This window comes from Gekko japonicus, unplaced genomic scaffold (assembly GCF_001447785.1).
Source record: "Gekko japonicus isolate JY-2015 unplaced genomic scaffold, Gekko_japonicus_V1.1 scaffold1199, whole genome shotgun sequence".
Lineage (NCBI taxonomy): Eukaryota > Metazoa > Chordata > Lepidosauria > Squamata > Gekkonidae > Gekko > Gekko japonicus.
The window spans coordinates 161,033-180,026 of record NW_015167086.1 but is presented as its reverse complement, the minus strand read 5'-3'; the positions used below and the strand labels follow the sequence as shown (position 1 = coordinate 180,026).

The following is an 18,994-nucleotide window of genomic DNA, read 5'->3' as shown; positions in this document are numbered from 1 at the left end:
TCTGTGAGAAACATCAAGGTAGCATTGGCTGGCAGCTTGTAGTTAGTTATCCTTTGTGTAACACTATCCCTAAACATGTTACTCTGCAGTAAATCCCCCAGAGTTGGTTGCAGCCCTACATTTAGTTGGGAGTAATTCCTACTGAATTCAGGAGGGGCTTACATCTGAGTAAACATGCTCGGGAAACGGACTGCACAACCCACCGTATTAAATAAAGCCGGCAGCTTTAACGGGATTCTCCCAATCTAGCTTCATTCTTGATTCAGGGCGGCTGCCACGCCCCACCGTGGTGCCTGGAGATGCGCACTCCTGTCTAGACACTACCGACTGGAGGAAGGTTGCTGAGGAGCGGGGAATCCGGTTGCTAGGCCGACTCCTGCTAGGCCGACCCTGGCAACGGGGCGGAGAGCGGGTTTCGTTGCTTAGGGCGTGGCCGAACGCTCGGAGAAGCGCCTTCTCTCTCGGAGTCACTCCCCCTCGTTGCTAGGCGGAAGTCCACGCGACGGGAGTGGGGTGGGGAAAGAAAGGACCCGGATGCCGGGATCATGGAGTTCCCTTTCGATGTGGACGTGATATTTGGGGAGCGGATCACGACCGTGGATCAGCACTTGCAACCATCCGGGCGAAGGGGGCCCGGGTTCGCCACGACCCACAGGTAACCCATAGCAACGCCCTGAGATTGCGACCGCTCTCCCATCAGCCAATGGCCGAGCATCCTTGATTCAGTATTTCCCGAGCCCCTTCGTGATGGACAATAGTTGCCACCTTGTCTATTGTCCCAGAGCATGATGGGAGATAGTTGTCTCTCGCATAGGCGTGAACGTATCTGCATACCTACATCCCTCGTCCTGAGCTCTTAGATTTACCGCTGGTGACACCCGTCAGAAGTATAGCATGCTGGAGAGCAGTTATTTCCCACTGTGGTGTGGAATGCCGTGTAGTCTGGGCAATGTACTGGTTGGGCTCTTTCTTTAGCAAAGTAAAAACGCCAGTTCTGTGGCACTGGAGGGACTCACCACATGTATTCCTTCCAGCATAAACTTTCAGACTGTATGTCTGGTGAAACAAGCTCACCTCTGACTCACGAAAACTTCTGCTGGATTGAATAGATTTTGTGAATCTCCCAAGTGCTACTGGCCTCCCGTTTTATCTTGGCGATACAGACTAACATGGCTACCAACTCGAACTACCACCATGGAAAGTGTTTTGCTTATTTAGGACATTTTGGTGTAGTGGTTAACTGTGCGGACTCTAATCTGGGAGAACTGGGTTTGATTCCCCACTCCTCCACTTGCACCTGGCTGGATGACCTTGGGCAAGCATAGTTCTGATAAGAGCTGTTCTTGAAAAAGAGCAGTTTCTGTCAGAGCTCTCTCAGACCCACCTACCTCACCTACCTGTGGGGAGGGGAAAGGAGTTTGTCAGCCACTCTGAGTGAAGAGCGGGGTATAAATCCAATCTCCTCCTCCTCCTCCATTTTCTGTACTATCATTTATGTTCCCCACCCCAAACCTGGTCCCTGGGTCATATTGAGTTCGATTGGACTCAGTCTTGAAGCTCCCTGGGTGGCTTTGCACCAGGCATTCCCCTAACCAGCCTTGCAGGGCCATTGTGAAGAGGGGGTTGCTTCTGTGCATGTCACCTTGGATTCATGGCTGGAAGGATGAGATAATAATAATGTACAGATCCATCAAACTGTGTGTGTAAATTAGTCGCTGCTCCTGCTTAGCAACTTTAAGCCAGTGGATAGAACTGGAAAAGCTGGACTGAGCCAGCAATTAATTAGATGTCTTTGAACTCATCTGTGTCTGTCCCCCTAATTTGCCTCTCAGGAGTGCTTTGAATACAATAAAGATACCAAAGTGCTTAGTTAGAGCTAGTGTGCAAATTGCAGAGCATGCTTTCTAGCACTAGGACTCTGTTTGGTCTGTGGTACAGATTACGGCATGGGCACCCTGCTATTGGTGTTGGGGGTTAAGTTTAAAATCAACTAAAACAGCCATCTTGGCCATTTTCCTTACAGGACATGATGGATAATTCCTTGTATCCAATGCTCCCTCCAAGCTGTGGAGTCTTGTGAGCGAAAATTTTACCTTGTGAGCTACTGGCATTAAAGTTGTGAGCAAGTGATTTGGCTGCTGCATAAATTAGTGTGCTTTGGAACCATCCTTCCTGTGAGCTGGAGGCTAAAAAAACTCTGAGCTGACTCACACTAACTCAGCTTAGAGAGAACACTGCTTGTATCTCCTGTCTGTATGACAACCCCCCAGTGCTATACTGTGTACATTTCTTGCCCCAGTACCCTAGCACATGAGAACAGGTAAAACTCCCCTATAGCAAAACCCAAAAAGTGGGGAGGGCACCTTAAAGGCTTAACAGACTTACTGAACCCAATTCATCCCAGGTACGTACCACATGCTGGTGTACTTCTGCAAAGGATGCTGCTCCTGTTGATAGCAGCAGTTCACCCCTCAATCTTTCTACTTTCAAGGAACCCTTTCTGCACTGAATTGTCTGCCAAGAAGACACCTCCTGTGCATCTGTCATGCAAGCCATATGCACTGCAGAGAATCTTGGTGCATACTCAGTTCATGCAGATCATGCTTGTACGCTTCGTTGGCCCCACAGTTGGTTTCTGTTAACAGAGATTAGTATGCAGCCAGTGCTTTCCCTGTGAGTGTGTGTGTTACAGAGGTCAAGGAGAAATGACAAGCTGCCTTTCAAACTCTGGGTTTCAAGTGCTGGGCTGGGAGACCCGGGTCTGAAGCCTGCTGGGTGTCCTTGGGGCCAGTCTCATACCCTTGGGCTAACCTACCTCTCAGGGTTGTTGTGAAGAGCAAATTGAAGAAAGGAGAACAACGTGAGCCACTTTGAGTCCTCATTGCGAACAAAGGGGAGGTATAAGTGAAGTAAATAAATTACCTGCCTTCTTTTTTTTTTAAGTAGTTTATTTTGGTTTTTTACATCATATACAAAATAATTGTGTTAGTTTTACAACATTTTTGGAGCATCTTATCCATACATTTCTAACCATCTATCTAGTTTCTGCCATCTTTTCTTAAACACACTATCAAATTTTCCCGCTAGTAACGTATTTATTTTGTCCATTTCTTTTATAGCCATGATTTTTATAATTAATTCTTCTCTATCTGGCAATTTATCAGATTTCCAACATTTTGCTATAGCTATTCTAGCGCTTGTGAGGATATAGAGAGTCAAACGTGCATCGTTATAGTTTATTTTGTCAGGCAACATGTTTAGTAAATATACTTCTGGATTCAATGGTAAGTTTATTTCTACTATTTCTTGAATGAGTTGTTTTATTTTTTCCCAAAACGTTGCCACTGATGAATTTCTAAGAAGGTTCAGAGGTACCCTATGATTCTTTAGAACATATCTGGAAAGCCTTCAACAGAAAGTGCTAAAAGGATTACTTCATTACAAACAACAGCAGCTTATATTGCTGTCATCTCTGAGAGCAATACTTGGATACCTCCTCCTTTTTTGGAATCACTTGGACGCATGGGCAAAACAGGTCCCAGCTGGCAATCCCAAATCCCTGTACTGGTCAGACGCGTCCTCTTCCGTTTCCACTATGAAACGGCATGGGGCCCTTTTAAACTGTTTATCTTTTGTGACATCTTATTTCTGCTTTGTGCAGCTCTTTGCTGTAATGAGCTCAATCAGCTACAGCAACCTGATGTGATCTGTTTGCCCCAAGGCCCGTGACATTGTGGCTTTATCGCTGTTGGGAATAAAGGAGGGGGGAGGAGGGGGCTCACCCGGCTGTCCCCTGTGACTGAGGCAACAGCTTCTCGATTCTACTGTTTTGAGAGAGCATTACTGGTGGGAGGGAGAGACATGCTAGGATTGTTGGCCTCTGCCCCTCGGCCTTGGTGAAAGCAGAACGAGAATGTTGTGGGGGAGCTGGGAGGGAGCGAGGGATCCCAAGCCCATTGGTGGAAGAAGAGGGGCATCTAGTGGTTAAAGGGGTTAAAGAACATCACTCCCTGCAGACAGGATACTAATGGTGACTGGGGGCGGGGAAGCTCTGCATGCTTCACAACCACTTTCACAAGCCCTGGAAATAATTCTCGCCTCTCTCGCTTTGGTGTGAAGATGTGCTGACCCCTCTCACGTATATTTAAACGACATTGTTCCTTTCACGCTTAGATATACCCTGTTTATTGTGTGTCACTGAAGGGAAGAAGAAGAAGAAGAGATTGGATTTATACCCCGCCCTTCACTTGGAGTCTCAGAGTGGTTTACAAACGCCTTTCCCTTCCCCTCCCCACAACAGACACCCTGTGAGGTGGGTGTGGCTGAGAGAACTCTGACACAAACTGCTCTTTTTCAAGGACAGCTGTGCCAGAGCTTGTGACTGACCCAAGGTCACATCAGCAGGTGCAAGTGGAGGAGTAGGGAATCAAACCCGGTTCTCCCAGATTAGAGTCCGCGCACTTAACCACTACACCAAACTGGCTGAGGTCCTATGATCAGCGCCTCTCTTTTGGTTTCTTTAAGCAAAAACGGCGAATGAGTGTGCGCTGCTTCTGTTCTCCCTCTCTGTCTTGGAGCGATCTCTAGTTCCATTCAGGGCAAGAAGAGCCGGATCGAGAAAACACAGCGGCTCGCCTAGCAAGGACTCTACGTATTCCCTGTGTCACTACAGATGCTAATTTTCCGTTCCCAGGCATTTCCCCTCTGCTCTAATCAAGCTGATTACAATATGGGTGATACCCTCTGGATCCTTTACAACATGCAACCGGGGTCAAATGTAACTCTTTTGCTGTAGACCAGGGGTGGCCAAACTGGGGCTCGGGAGCCACACGCGGCTCTTTCACACATATTGTGTGGCTCCCAGCAAGGCAGCTGGGGAAGCGAAGCGGAGGCATGTCTCCCCAATCGGTCTTCCCTTCCCCAGCCAGTGTTCCCCTCCCTGGGCAGGCTTCAGGTGAGGAGGGAGCAGAGAGAGAAAGCAACTTTAGCTTGAAATGCATTCTCAAAGCCCCCCCCCCCAAGCCTACAAATATAATTGGACAAATAAATATCATTATCAATATCTATTTTTACCCCTTTTGTTTTTATTTCTGGCAGTCTCGTTTAATGTTAATAAAAAGCAAATTTGCATATTTTTCAATTAAAAACATGTCTATACCCTCGCACCCTCGTCCGACGCTTCCCTTTTTCTGAGCGAGAGAAGAGAGCCGTCAGGCCCCGGAGAGCCCTACCCGAAACTGCCTCCTTCAGTCAACCCGCAGCTCCTTGGACTGATGTGCTTGTGGGGCCTGCCTGGCCGTCTCGCCCATCACCCTTGACCTTAGAGGAGGTGAAACGATTGTCAGTGCATCCGTCTCCCCCTTAACAGTCCCTCTTGTAACTTATTTTGTTTTTCTCCTTCAGCAAGCAGTGCATGATTGCTTGGTTTCACTGCTATTTCCCGTGGACCACAATAAAATCTTATCTTAAAAAAAACACAACCCCCCCCATGTCTATAATATTTGTTCGTGTCCTGCGGCTCTCAAACATCTGACGTTTATTCTGTGCGGCTCTTACGTTAAGCAAGTTTGCCCACCCCTGCTGTAGACCAATACAGCCACCCTCTGAAACGACGTATTCCCTGCTTGCAGACAACTGTTGGTTTCATATTATTATAGATTTAGAAGAAGAAGAGGAGATTGGATTTATACCCCGCCTTTCACTACCCAAAGGTGTCTCAGAGCGGCTTACAAACTCCTTTCCCTTCCCCTCCCCACAACAGACACCCTGTGAGGTGGGTGGGGCTGAGAGAGCTCTGACAGAAACGGCTCTTTTTCAAGAACAGCTCTTATCAGAACTACGGCTTGCCCAAGGTCATCCAGCAGATGCAAGTGGAGGAGTGGGGCATCAAACCCGGTTCTCCCAGATTAGAGTCCGCACACTGAACCACAACACTTAACCTTCCCCAAAGATGCTCAGAGTGGTTCTCCTCCCCTCTCCCTCCTTTTATTCTTGAGACATCCCTGTGAGCTGGCTCAGGTTGAGAGAGTGTGACTGACCCAGAATTACCCAGTGAGCATCATGGCTGAGCAGAGCCTTGAACACAGGCCTCCCAGATTGTACTCCAGCATGCTAACCACTGTACAATATTGGCTTTCTGTAGTTTTCTCATCTTACATTTTCTACATGGAAAGCACGTGTTCTACTGCTGAGCTATAGGCCTTTGATTTTTACTTCTGGGAGAAGTTTGGTGTTGTGGTTAAGAGTGGCGGACTCTAATATGGAGAACCGGGTTTGGTTCCCCACTCTTCCACAAGCAGCCAGCTGGGTGACCTTGGGTCAGTCACAGTTCTCTCAGAGCTTTTCTCTCAAGAGCAGTTTCTGTCAGAGCTCTCTCAGCCCCACCTACCTCACAGGGTGTCTGCTGTGGGGAGAGGAACGGAAGGAGATCGTAAGCCGTTCTGAGACTCCAAGTGAAGGGCAGGGTATAAACTAGGCTTACCAGGTACTTACCTTGAATCGGCAGGGGACACATGCATCTTGTCAGGAACATTCCCGCGCGGAAAACAAATGTGCCACACGATGCCATCGCCCAGATGATCGTCTGGGCGATGGCATGGTGCAGCGGGGATGGGTTCCACCGGGGGGGTGTTCTGGCCGGGAACCATGTGTCCCCCGCCAATTCGAAGGTAGGTACTTGGTAACCGTAGTATAAACCCAACTCTTCTTCTCTAGTAGTTGGAGCTGTGCTGTAAGGCTGCAGTCCTTTTCACACTTGGGAGCAAATTGAGAAGACATCAGGCAGCTTCACTCCATGTTACCATGTGTAGGACCAGGCCACAGGGAAGGGGCCATATATTCTTCTGACTTGGGGATGCCTGCAGTGCTTCCGACTTCCCCCAAGGCTTGGTTAACCTCTAGTTGCACGTTTGCGTTGTGATTCCATGTGGGTGTCTTTTTATATTTAGAGTGGATCTGCAGCAGCAGCTCATGATGATCATCGATGAGATGGGCAAGGCTTCTGCCAAGGTAAGTCAGGATTTGGGGCTGGAGGTTTACAAGGGCAAGGAGGTGGAGCAGCAAGAGCCGCTGCTGTCATCTGTGAGTCACGTGATGCTCCATTATGCTGAGCCTAACTTCAGATGCATTTCGCCCAGTATCCTCTACTCTGACCGGCAGCAGCACTCTGAGCTTTCAGCCGCAGGCCTTTCTGAGCCCTGCTGCTTGAGATCTCCTTAACTGGGGTTTTCTGTCGCCATTCTCGGCAACAAGGGAAACTTATTCAAAGGTCAATTCTGTTCCTAGTGAAGCTCCACCAGTCTCAGGCAACGGAATGGGAATGCAGTGGCAGGTAGATTCTTTCAGCACCGTGTTGTTGTTGTTTTGATCTTTATGATAGGATTTTTATTGTATCTTATGGGAGTTTTGTTTTAATTTGTACATATATATTTTGTATATGATCGGAGCCGCCCTGAGCCTGCTATGCAGGGAGATACTGAAACCAGAAACACTAAACTCTGAAAGTGAGCTGCTGTCAGGGTTGTTAGTCAGGTCACACCACACAGGGCTTCATAAGAAGATAACTGTTTATTGATGGATCCAGTACTAATGATCACGTATACAGCTTGTGTCAGGAATAGCCAGTATAAGGGTCTCTGACATAGTGAAATCAAACATCCCGCCCCCTAATGAGCTGAAGCCAATGATTATAGTTCATGCACACGGCAAAAGCAAGCAGGCATAGCAGAAAGCCGTTACTTTCCCAGCCGAGTAAATGCAGCTGGAGACTACAAGGTCAAGCCTGAGATAGCGTACAGTAGCTGGACAGGGAAGAGCTGAGGAGGAGAACACCCCTCCACATTCCAGACCCATGACAGGGCTACCTGACAGCTGCACCTAAGAAGCTCCCCACTACTAGAAAAAGAATCATATATAGTGAGAGTATAAATGTCCCACCAGTGAAAATTCACAAATAGTAACTCTATTGAAAATAGTACAACACTACAGTCAAATACAAAAAAACCTGTGCAAATGAACTCACAGAATTTACAAAAACACAGTAGCCAAATGAACAAATAGGATGTAGTCAAGCAAAATCTAACTATACAATAGCTGAGGCATCCTATAAAAAATGGGAACTAGAACATTCAGAGACTGTAGTGTTGTTCGGAGTTTAGTGTTTCTGGTTTCAGTATCTCTCTCACTCTATTGTCCTTTGTTGTTTTTGTATTCCACTATGCAGGGAGGGCAGGGTCCAAATCTAATAAATAAATAAATAGAGGTCACCAGGAAAGAGCAGGCAGACAGATCCCGTTCGGATTCATATTCGACCAGACACCTCAAGAGCTGCTGTCACCAAGACCTTGACACCCTTCTGCGCTTGAGCAGCACACACAGATCACTCTCCTTAAGTCTAGTTGCCAGGAGTTTGTGGTGTTCTCTGTTGTCTGTGGCTGGTCAATCAGTTCGCCTTCTACTCTCCTACTGAATTTAAATTTCAGCTCATTTTATAATCTGATATTGTTTCTGTATATGGTTATTATGGTACACTTTTTTGTTTGAGTTTCCTTGTTCTGTCTGTAACTTGTAATTTTGCGATTTGTGCTGGTCATTGGCTGATTAAATCTGGCTGATTGATGGTTTGATTAGGTGAATCGCTGTCAGCCAACTGCCATGTGATTTAGATGTCTGTTTTGCAGCCTTGGAGTTCATAGCTTCCCTTCCAGCCCTGTTGTTAATGCTGGATTTGTGCCATGGCGGTCTGAGTTCCAATCCCAGCTCAGCTGTGAGTACCAGCCAGGAGAATGAGGAAAGAAGGGCAAAGGTGATCATGAGCTTATTCACGGGGAAGGAAAAACTGGACAAATCCAGCATGAGCTTTAGGGCTAGGTTTGGCTATATAACAGTACAACAGACTGTTGTTTTGAAAGTGAGGCTGCCGTGTTGTTCCCAAATGAGATTTCAGTCTGTTGAGAGAAATGTTTAGGCCCCATGGCTGTGTGAGAGACCTGACCATGTGAGGAAGTGTCTCTTGCCTAATCTATGGCCCACTAAATCGCACACAGACCATAAGCACTGTTCCCTCTAAGCTGTGGAGTCCTGTGAGCAAAAATTCTACTTTGTGAGCTGCTGGCATTAAATTTGTGAGCGAGTGATTTGGCTACTGCATAAATTAGTTTGTTCTGGAGCCATCCTTTCTGAGCAAAGAAAAAACGTGTGAGCTGAAGGCTAAAAAACTTTGCGCTAGCTCACACTAACTCAGCTTAGAGGGAACACTGACCATAAGTATGTTATGACCTGTCAAAGTTTTGACAACATTCCCCTACTCTTACAGTTACAAGCAGCCAGCAAAACAGGCAATTATATTTTGGGTCCGTAGCTGGAGGACCGTGTTTGACCTTATGTGTCAGATGGTAAGGAATATGTGATGCCTTTCAGTACAGGAGTATGGTTTGGCTCCAAAGGCTGAAAACCAGTGAGGATTGTGAGGCACTCCAAGGGGATCTGTCAAGGATGGGCGAGTGGGCGTCAACATGGCAAATGGGGTTCAATGTGGCCAAGTGCAGTGCTGGTAGAAAGACAGGGTGGGTTTTCAAGTTCTGTCTAGAATATAGAACTGGCTATGGGACAACGAGTTGCTTCTCAGCAAAACTTGTGGACAGCAAGGGGGCAGCAAAGGACTAGAATTATGGAGCTATCTGTTGTAAAGAATTTTTTAGTCAATCAGCTATCTGCATCCTACAAGAGTGATTATTTAAATGTAAATGCGATTAATTAAATGTAAATAAATGTGCACATTACACAAATCTCTACACAGGTAGCTTTCTGGGACAGAGAATGTGAGATAATTTAGGGTTTAAACAACAAAGAAGATGAGACTGTCTTTAGTGTTTTCTCCCCACCCCCATTTACTATCACAATGGAAGTCTGAACCATAGCCTCAAACCATGCCCTTAACTCTGATGTCCACCAATTAAAATCAGTTTCCACCTACTAATCAGTGTTTTCCTTGAGCCCCATACACCTTGTAACCCATCAAGAGAAAGCCTTCTGCTAGTCACATACATGGTCCCCCACACGTACCAATTCTGAAAATCCAAGGCAATTGACAAAATGAGAAGTTGATGAGACCATGGTGGGCTGTGAAACACTGATGGATTTTACCTCTCCAACGTTATTCACATTGGATCTCTTCTGAGCCAGTTTGGTGTAGTGGCTAAGTGCACGGACTCTGATCTGAGAGAGCCGGATTTGATTCCCCACTCCTCCACTGGCAGCTGCTGGATGACCTTGGACAAGCCATAGTTCTGTCAGAGCTGTCCTTGAAAAAGAGCAGTTCTCAGTCAGAGCTCTCTCAGCCCCACCTTCCTCATAGAGTGTCTGTTGTGTGGAGGGGAATGGAAAAAAGATTGTAAGCCACTCTGAGTGAAAGAGTGAAAGAGTGAAATCTGTCCTCCTCCTCCTTATTCATGTAAAGATTTATAAACCTCTGAAATTACTAGGCCAAACTTTACCATTTTTTTCTCTCATCAGTGAATGAGCTATCTGTAGGCCCTCATAGAGGCTTCCTGGCCTCAATGGGTCACTTGTTCAACATTTGTTTCTTTCCTTGCTTCCAGAACCGGGAAGGGGGTCGTGATTGGCTTCCTCAAGGTTGGATACAAGAAACTCTTTGTACTGGTGAGTTCTGCTGGACAATTGCCTTTGTGGGGAGAGCTGCAGAGAGCAAGGCTGAGGATGTCGTCCTCTTAGAGTTGAGGCCCTCTGTCCAGCCTGATGTGAGTGAGCGCATCTATCCAAGGCACTAAGCTAAATGGTGGCACGTAGCTCCCTGTCTCCAGCAGTATCCCTGGAATCAGTACAGCAGTCTGGACAGCCATTTCTTAGAGTGGAGTCTTTCATGTTCAGGAGGCTATGCAAAGGCAAAGAGACAGTTCAGTGTAGTAGGTTGGGAGTGTAGACTCTAATCTGGGAGAACCGGGTTTGATTCCCCACTCCTCCACATGCAGCTGCTGGGGTGACCTTGGGTCAGTCACAAGTTCTTTCAGAGCTGTTCTCTCAAGAGCAGTTCTCGAGAGAGAGCTCTCTCAGCCCCACCTACCTCACAGGGTGTCTGTTGTGGGGAGAGGAAGGGAAAGGAGATTGTAAACCACTCTGAGAATCCAGTCTCCTCCTCCTCCTCTTCTTCTGTGACTGGGAAGAAGACAGGCCTGCCTGGCTACTCTTCCACAGCGGCTATGAAGCTGGCTGATGCTTATGTTCCTGTGGTAGGAAGATGAAGGGCCAAGCTTAGAGACAAGCAGATCTTTAACGGCTCCTTTCACAGTACTGTATGCTTTGGGCAGAGTCGTGCTTCCAAAGGGTCTTGTTCTCTAATGCTGGTGACAGGTGTGTAAAGTAGGCAGACAAGCTGTGGATCGGAGAATCCCCTGAGACCTAAGAGTAGTTCCCCCCAAGAGCTCAGGGTGACGTTCTCTTTATCATTGTTCTCTTTATTCTCACAACAGCCCTGTGAGGTGGGCTAGGCTGGGAGTGTGTGACTGGGTCCCCGCCAAGGTCAACCGACGGAGCTTCAGGGCAGAGTGGGAATTTGAACCTGGGTCTGCCAGATCCTCGGCTGACACTCTCACTGCCACACCACTAGAGAAACCTGTATGTTACCCTGCGTCCCTTAGTGGAGGGCCGAGATAAAAATGGGATTGTGCAGGGTTTTTTAGGTGGCTGGGAGGCTAAGCCTCCATTCGCTTTCAGAGAGAGAGAGGTACGTGTGCCTTGTTTCCCCATGCTCAGTTTTTCACACCGATACCAGTCTTATCAAGTCTCCTTCCCTTTTTTTTTCAGGATCGCCACGGCGCTCACAATGAAATGGATCCCCTGTGCGTCCTGGACTTCTACATTCATGAATCCCTCCAGAGGCATGGCTATGGCAAGGAGCTCTTCCACTACATGTTGCAGGTGATCCTTTTTGGTCTTATCCCCGGGGCAGTTAAATCCCAGCCGGTGCCCTTCAGTATGATATCCCAGCTGGGTGAAGGCCATTCGGGGATCATGAGCTAATCAGATTGGTGGAGAGACTTCCTTCTGGACTCCGGACATGGTGATCAGTGAGAAAGTGGGCATGAAGGAAGACGTCTCCTCAGAGTCTCCTCCAAAGGAAATTATGCCCTGAATGTGAATTCATTGCATCTAATAGGTGGCCTCTAATTGGCTACAGAGTAGGGTTGCCAGCCTCCAGGTGGGGCCTGGAGACCTCCCGCTTTTACGGCTGATGCCCAGCTGACAGAGATCATTCCCCCCTGGAGAAAATGGCTGCTTTGAAGGGTGGACTCTGTGGCACTGTACCATGCTGAGCCCCCACCCTTTCCTGGCTCCACCCCCAAAGTCTCCGGGTATTTTCCAACTGAGGCCTGGCAACCCTACCACAGAGTCCCAGAATTGTTCTGCTCGTGGTTCTCTAGCCGAACGGGACCAATGGGATTGGTTGTACGGTCAGTGTATTTGGTTACCCTGACTGGTATGTATATATGGAAGTAGCAAAAGGTCTTGGTACAGCTGTGGAGAGAGATACTCTGCTGTGTTTCCCTAGGATGGGTGGCTGCACAGCCTATAGAGAGCCAGTTTGGTGTAGTGGTTAAGTGCACGGAAAATAATCTGGGAGAACCGGGTTTGATTCCCCACTCCTCCACTTGCACCTGCTGAGGTGACCTTGGGTCCGTCACAAGCTCTGGTACAGCTGTCCTTGTAAAAGAGCAGTTTGTGTCAGAGTTCTCTCAGCCCCACCCACCTCACAGGGTGTCTGTTGTGGGGAGGGGAAGGGAAAGGAGTTTGTAAGCTGCTCTGAGACTCCAAGTGAAGGGCGGGGTATAAATCCAATCTCTTCTCTTCTTCTCTTTTTCTTCTTCTTCTATAGAGATGATGCCTCTGCTGGTTCCAGGAGAAAAGGCTTGGCTGCTGGCTAGTAACAGACCAATTTGCTACTAGTTTACTTGTAGGTTGGGGAGTGTGTAGCCAGTTGGCAAGCTCAGGAGAGGGCTTGAGGGTCAGGGGTAGAGCATCTGCTTTGTAGCGAGAAGGTCCCAGGTTCAATCCCTGGCATCTCCACATAAAGTAATCAGGTACTAAGGTAAAGGTAAAGGTTTCCCTTGCTCAAAAGCCAGTCGAATCCAACTCTAGGGGGCGGTACTAATCTCTGTTTCCAAGCCGAAGAGCCAGCGCTGTCCAAAGACGTTTCCGTGGTCATGTGGCCGGCATGACTAAACGCCGAGGCGCACGGAACTCTGTTACCTTCCCACCAAAGCAGTACCTATTTATCTACTTGCAATTTCTTGCTTTTGAACTGCTAGGTTGGCAGGAGCTGGTGCCACGTGACGCTAGGGTCTCCAACTGCTGAACTACAGACTTTCCGCTCTGCAGCTCAGTGTCTTAACCTCTGATCCACTGCGGCCCCTAAAAATCAGGTACTAGGGTTATGTAAAAGACACTCCTACCTGAGAACCTGGGAAGCTACTTACAGTTGGAGTACACAATGCTGAGGAGCTGCGTGGCTCAAGTGGTTAAGACGCTGAACTGCAAGCTGTGGAAGGTCAGTAGTTCAGCAGTTCGAGACCCGGGTGCCGCATGACGGAGTGAGCTCCCATCTCTAGTTCCTGCTCCTGCCAACCTAGCAGTTCGAAAGCATGAAATTGCAAGTAGATAAATAGGTACCACTTTGGTGGGAAGGTAACAGCGTTCTGTGCACCTTGGTGTTTAGTTTTTTTTTTTTTTTTAAAAATATTTTATTAGTCATGCCGGCCACATGACCACGGAAACGTCTTCGGACAGCGCTGGCTCTTTGGCTTTGAAACAGAGATGAGCACCGCAACCCTAGAGTTGGATTCGACTGGCTTTCGAGCAAGGGAACCTTTACCTTTACTTTACACAATGCTGACTTTGATAGATTGTCCATCTGAATTAATATAAAGTAGCTCCACGTGTTCTAGTTTACAGAATCACCTTGTTTTAATGGAGAGAGTGCTTTCTCCAAAGCTAACAGCTTGTAGATAGCATGGGTTCCCCTGCCCTCTTCCCTTGCCGTACTTCTCCCCTTCAGGGCTTGTAGAAATTTGTCACTGGCTTTAAACTGGACGCTGTAGTGACAACTCCTGTATTTCAGTCTCCTCTCCTGAGCTGGAAGTCGTATTCTCTTCTCTGTGAACAGACGGTGATCTCCAATGAAGCAATCCGGTGGTCCATCTAATCCACTATCCTGTTTCATGCAGCAGTCAGCCGGTTGCCCCGGAGAGCCAGCAAATAGACAATAGACTTTCCCTGCACCTTCACTTCAATTTGTTTTCCTCCTCCTTCAGCAAGAGCGAGTGGAGCCCCACCAGTTGGCCGTGGACCGCCCCTCAGAGAAACTCCTGTGCTTCCTCCGGAAACACTACAGTCTCTGTGACACTATCCCCCAGGTGAGTCTTTCCCGCCATGAGGGGGTGGGCCCTCCTGTGCTGCTTCAGTTTGCTACCTATTTGCAGCTTGCCAAAGACAATCCCACAATGGCTCTACCTCTGGGCAGCTCATGAGATACCCTGTGCCTTGGAGGGTGAGTCTTCTTCGCTCTACTGCTATGGAGGAGGTGGAAATAGCTCTTCTAGGGGCTTTAATGGGTGTCGTGCAGGCAACACAGGATCAAGTAGCAGTGCCTCCTGAAGGAGATTTTAAAATACATAAATAAATAAATCTAAAATAAATAAATCATGAGCTCTCCTGTCCAAAGAAGCTTAAATTTAGTTCCCATCCAGACAGTTCACAGGGCCAGATCTTGCTAAATTTCAGTAGCAGAGCTGTGTCTCATGCCTTCAGAATATTTGCTTGGCGACTGCCTCTGCCCAGGTTCTGGGGGGTGTTGACACACCGGGTTGCATCCAGACTAAATTTTCTGCTAATGAAAGGGCTGAAGTAACTTCCACTAATTCCCTCCTCTTGTGGCAGACTCCCCAATTTGCCTCTCGTGCTGTTCCCGGGGGTCCCCTGTCCCCTCAGGAGCAGCCTTTTGGGGGACCAGTGGGCTGCAGTGGAGGGGTGGAGGCAGGAACTTTCTGTTCCACTGACAAGACGCGCCTTGCATGAGTGGAAAATCAGTCTGGATCCAACCCATTGTGGTGGAATTGCCCAGGCTTCGACCACATGAATCGGCCCAAGTCTTTTCTGGTATACGTGCACATGAACAAATATTTCATGGGTTTGGCAATCACAGTTGTGGTTGGAGGGAATTCGTGGTAGGAAGTCAAAGTATCATAAGAACATAAGAGACGCCAATGTTGGATCAGGCCAAAGGCCCATCCAGTCCAACACTCTGTGTCACACAGTGGCCAGAAATACCAGTGCCATCAGGAGGTCCAGCAGTGGGGCCAGGACATTAGAAGCCCTCCCACTGTTGACCCCCCCAAGCACCAAGATGACAGAGCATCACTTGCCCCAGAGTCCCTATCTATACCTTGTGGCTAATAGCCACTGATGGACCTCTGCTCCATATGCTTATCTAATTCCCTTTTGAAGCCGTCCATGCTTGTAGCCGCCACCACTTCCTGTGGCAGTGAATTCCAAGTGTTAATGTGGCAGTGAATTCCAAGTGTTCATGGGGGAACATGTGGAAGGTTGCAGAGTTCCTTATAACTTCTTGCAGATCCTCTCTAGCTTTTTCTCCTGGAGAAGAGCTTGTGCTCAGAATGTGTTGGGACCTCTAGGCTCCTTTAAGAAATTAAAGGAAATGTCTGTAAGGTTCCATTTCATTGATACCTGACTTTTTTGTTGTTGACATGTATATGCAGTTTACTAGATTATCCTTGGTGATGCCCTTCACCTAATGCTGACTTTCTGGGAATATTTTCGATCCGTTACATCCATTGATACATTTGGGAAATGGATTCTGGAGATTATCAAGTTGTGATGTACCTTATGAGAGAACAAGTTGTGATATACCTCATGATCCAAAAGAAGAACTGTCGGGCTATTTGAAGGACATTTGGGGGGGAAGGTTAGCTGGAGTTAGTGATCTGCAGACATAAGCTAAAATAGGTATCGCTTGCTTTTTGGAAATCTCCAGGACTAGTATCCTGTACCTTTGTGAACTAAGCTGACTTTACAACTGACTAAAAGAAAAAAAAAACACAACCAGAAGAAATGCTGTTTGGAAAGGGATTTAATTTGTTGTACATGGGAGTGCTCCTTTTCTAGATAATGTTGGACCATAGTTGCCATTTTCTCTTTAACACGTTGAAACCTCTACTGGAATCTGATCATTCATTGTTATGTGCTTGGTCACACTATTCATATGCTATGCTTCTCTGAGTGAATGCATGATGTAGAGGTCAGTATTACTTGGTGGAAAGAGGTTAAAAAAAACCTCCCTGTGTGAGCCAGTTCATATATCAAACAAACAAACAAATACTGTGATAAAAATGACAATGACATTTAATAAATCTTATGAACATCAAATATATTACAACTGAAGCTTTTACATTATTACTAAGGAAATTCTAACATTTTCAAGGAAAAGTCCAGCATCCTCAATGAGGACCCGGTTATAAACTCATTTCACCAATCTTCCTCAGGAGTAATCCTATTATGTTGGAAGGTGTCAGCTTCTTGTTACAGCTTAATTTCTTTTTTTACTTTCTTCAAATTATCTCCTGGTTCCATTTTCAAATTATTACAGCTTAACTCCTTTTTTACTTTTTTCAAATTATCCTGGAACAAACGTGCTTATTTAGAATGAAAAGAAATATGAAGCTGAATGGAATATTCTTTTGTTATCATTTTTAAATTTTTGAAATTATTAATAATTTTTAACTCATAACTTACTCCATTTCAAGTTTTTCAATCAGGAGCAAGCCAGTTAATTTATTTCTAGTAGTAGCAACCAGTCCTCTTTTCTCTCCGGTCAGAAGCCTTCTTTTTTTTAAACTGGCTGGCAATTGTTCTCTATCTCAAGTTGCTGGCTCAATTGCTCTCTAGTTGTTTATAGTAGTAGCACATCAGTCCTCTTTTCTCCTGGCCAGAAGCCTTTTTTTTAAATAGGCTGACAAATGCTCTCCACCACTCAAGTTGGAACTCAAGTTCTCTAAAAACTATTCCACGGTAGAAAAGAGGACTCGTTCCCAAGTCGGTAAACCATAATACATGTCAAGCATTAAAACATTTCTAACATTAAAACAATGTTTAAAATAACAAGTATATAGAAAATATTTCAAACAATTAAAGAAAGGACACAGAAACACATCAGCACACAAGCGGGCAGGAGAGCTAATAAGAATTAATGAGGGAGTGCTAAACAAAATAGTCTTCTTCCACCTGCTGGGGGAAGATAATGACAGAGAGAGAGATGGATGAATCTCCCTGGGGAGAGAGTTCCAAAGTTTCAAAGCCACGATTGAGAAGGCCCTTTCTTGGGTTGCTACCTGTCTAGCCTCAGATGGTGGAGACACCTGAAGGAAGGCCTTCAGAGATGACCAGAGCGTACAGGTTGGTTCATGGGGGCAGGGCCGGCTCGCTCACTAGGCGAACTAGGCGTTTGCCTAGAGCGCGCCAGCCCTTAGGGGCACCAAACTGCCCCCCCCGCCAAAAGCCCTGCATTTCCGCAGCCAGGTGACCCCCGCCGCCACCTCTGCCACCCACTGCCTCTTCGGCCGACTAACTTCTCCCTGCCTGCCCCCTTGGCTTCCCAGCAGAGCGCTTCTCCTCCTCCTCCTCTTCCTCGCGGCTGGGGACTAGCAGCTGCAGCAAGAGCAGCAACAGCAGGGCCGGGGGAGCAACGCGTTGTGAGCGCCCCGCCGGTCAGCCTCTTCTCTGGGCACCCTGACGAGGGGTGACAAACTGTACCCCCCCCATGCCAGAAGCCCCCCCCCCACTGGCTCTGACCAGGTGGGCACATGGGTGGGGGCACCAGAAGGGATCCTCACCTAGGGTGCAAAATAAGTTGAGGCCGGCCCTGCATGGGGGGGGGGGATGTGATCCTTAAGGTACGCTGGCCCCAAGACATATAAGACTTTAAAGGTCCATACCAGCTCCTTGAATTGGGCGTGGAAGCAAATTGGGAGCCTGTGTAGATGGAACAAGTTCAGGGCAGCCATGGCTGTTTCAGTCTCATAACCAGGCCAGAAAACAGATGAACATAGATTTCCCAGATTCTAGTCTGAGGACTGTAACTATTTCACGACACAAGGCATTGCTCTGCCGCTAGAGCTTCTTTGAGTGGAAGTGCCAGGCATTGGAATCTTGTGCCTGCCGAGCATGGCCTCTGCCAGTGAGCTGCGGTTCCTCCCCTTAAAAGGTGTGTTCCTTTTCCTCCCAGTCGAAGGGGCTTAAGCAAATCAGCAGATGAGCTGCGAAATAAGCAGTGTGGTATTTCCTCTACTATTAGGGGTTCTAGTGGACCAGTTTCCGTTGCACAGCAACCGTGATTGGGTTTGAGAACGGTGCTATTTTTGTCCCTCGCAGGAAGTTAGGAACAGGTTTTTTTCTCTTTCAGGTGAACAACTTTGTGATTTTCCAGGGCTTCTTCAGCCACCGGCATGGTGAGTCTGTGACATGAGACTTCTTGTGTGTTTACATTTGCATGAAGTGCGATTCTGTGTGGCCCAGAGAGATCTTAAGTCCTCTGGTGGGATAGGCTAGATGTGATCTTTTCAGCAGGCTAGTCTGTTTGTCCATAGGTACGTGCAGGGGTCTTTTTGTAGAAAAAGAGCTGCAGGAGCTCATTAGCATACGGTATGCTAATGAGCTACTAGGCTATTAGCATAATAGCTCATTAGCATATGCAATGCCCCCTGACATCACTGGAAGTGATGTCAGAAGGGGAAGCAAAAGGGAGGGAAGGCATCTTCAAAAGCCTCCCCTTTCCTTTGGGGGGGGGGAAGCAAAGAGAGAAGGGGTTTAAAATTTAAACCCCTTCTCACTAGAGTTGGGCCACAGAAGGAGTAAAGAAGGAAGGAAAGAGAGCGAGAGAGTAGAGAGAAGTAACGAAGGAAGGAAAGAG

At 47.3% G+C, this 18,994-nt stretch overlaps 1 protein-coding gene across 1 annotated transcript in view; it reads left to right on the top strand.

Annotated features, from left to right (window-relative positions):
• Positions 1-535: 535 nt before the first annotated feature.
• The window catches only part of ATAT1 (alpha tubulin acetyltransferase 1), a 42,747-nt gene continuing 24,288 nt past the window's right edge, over positions 536-18,994 (top strand). The window contains exons 1-7 of the mRNA XM_015412842.1: positions 536-655; positions 6,948-7,183; positions 8,679-8,868; positions 10,599-10,659; positions 11,821-11,934; positions 14,325-14,426; positions 18,488-18,533. Of these exons, the coding sequence (XP_015268328.1) occupies positions 546-655; positions 6,948-7,183; positions 8,679-8,868; positions 10,599-10,659; positions 11,821-11,934; positions 14,325-14,426; positions 18,488-18,533 (859 nt within the window). The 5' untranslated portion in view covers positions 536-545. The remainder of the gene's footprint in view (positions 656-6,947; positions 7,184-8,678; positions 8,869-10,598; positions 10,660-11,820; positions 11,935-14,324; positions 14,427-18,487; positions 18,534-18,994) is intronic.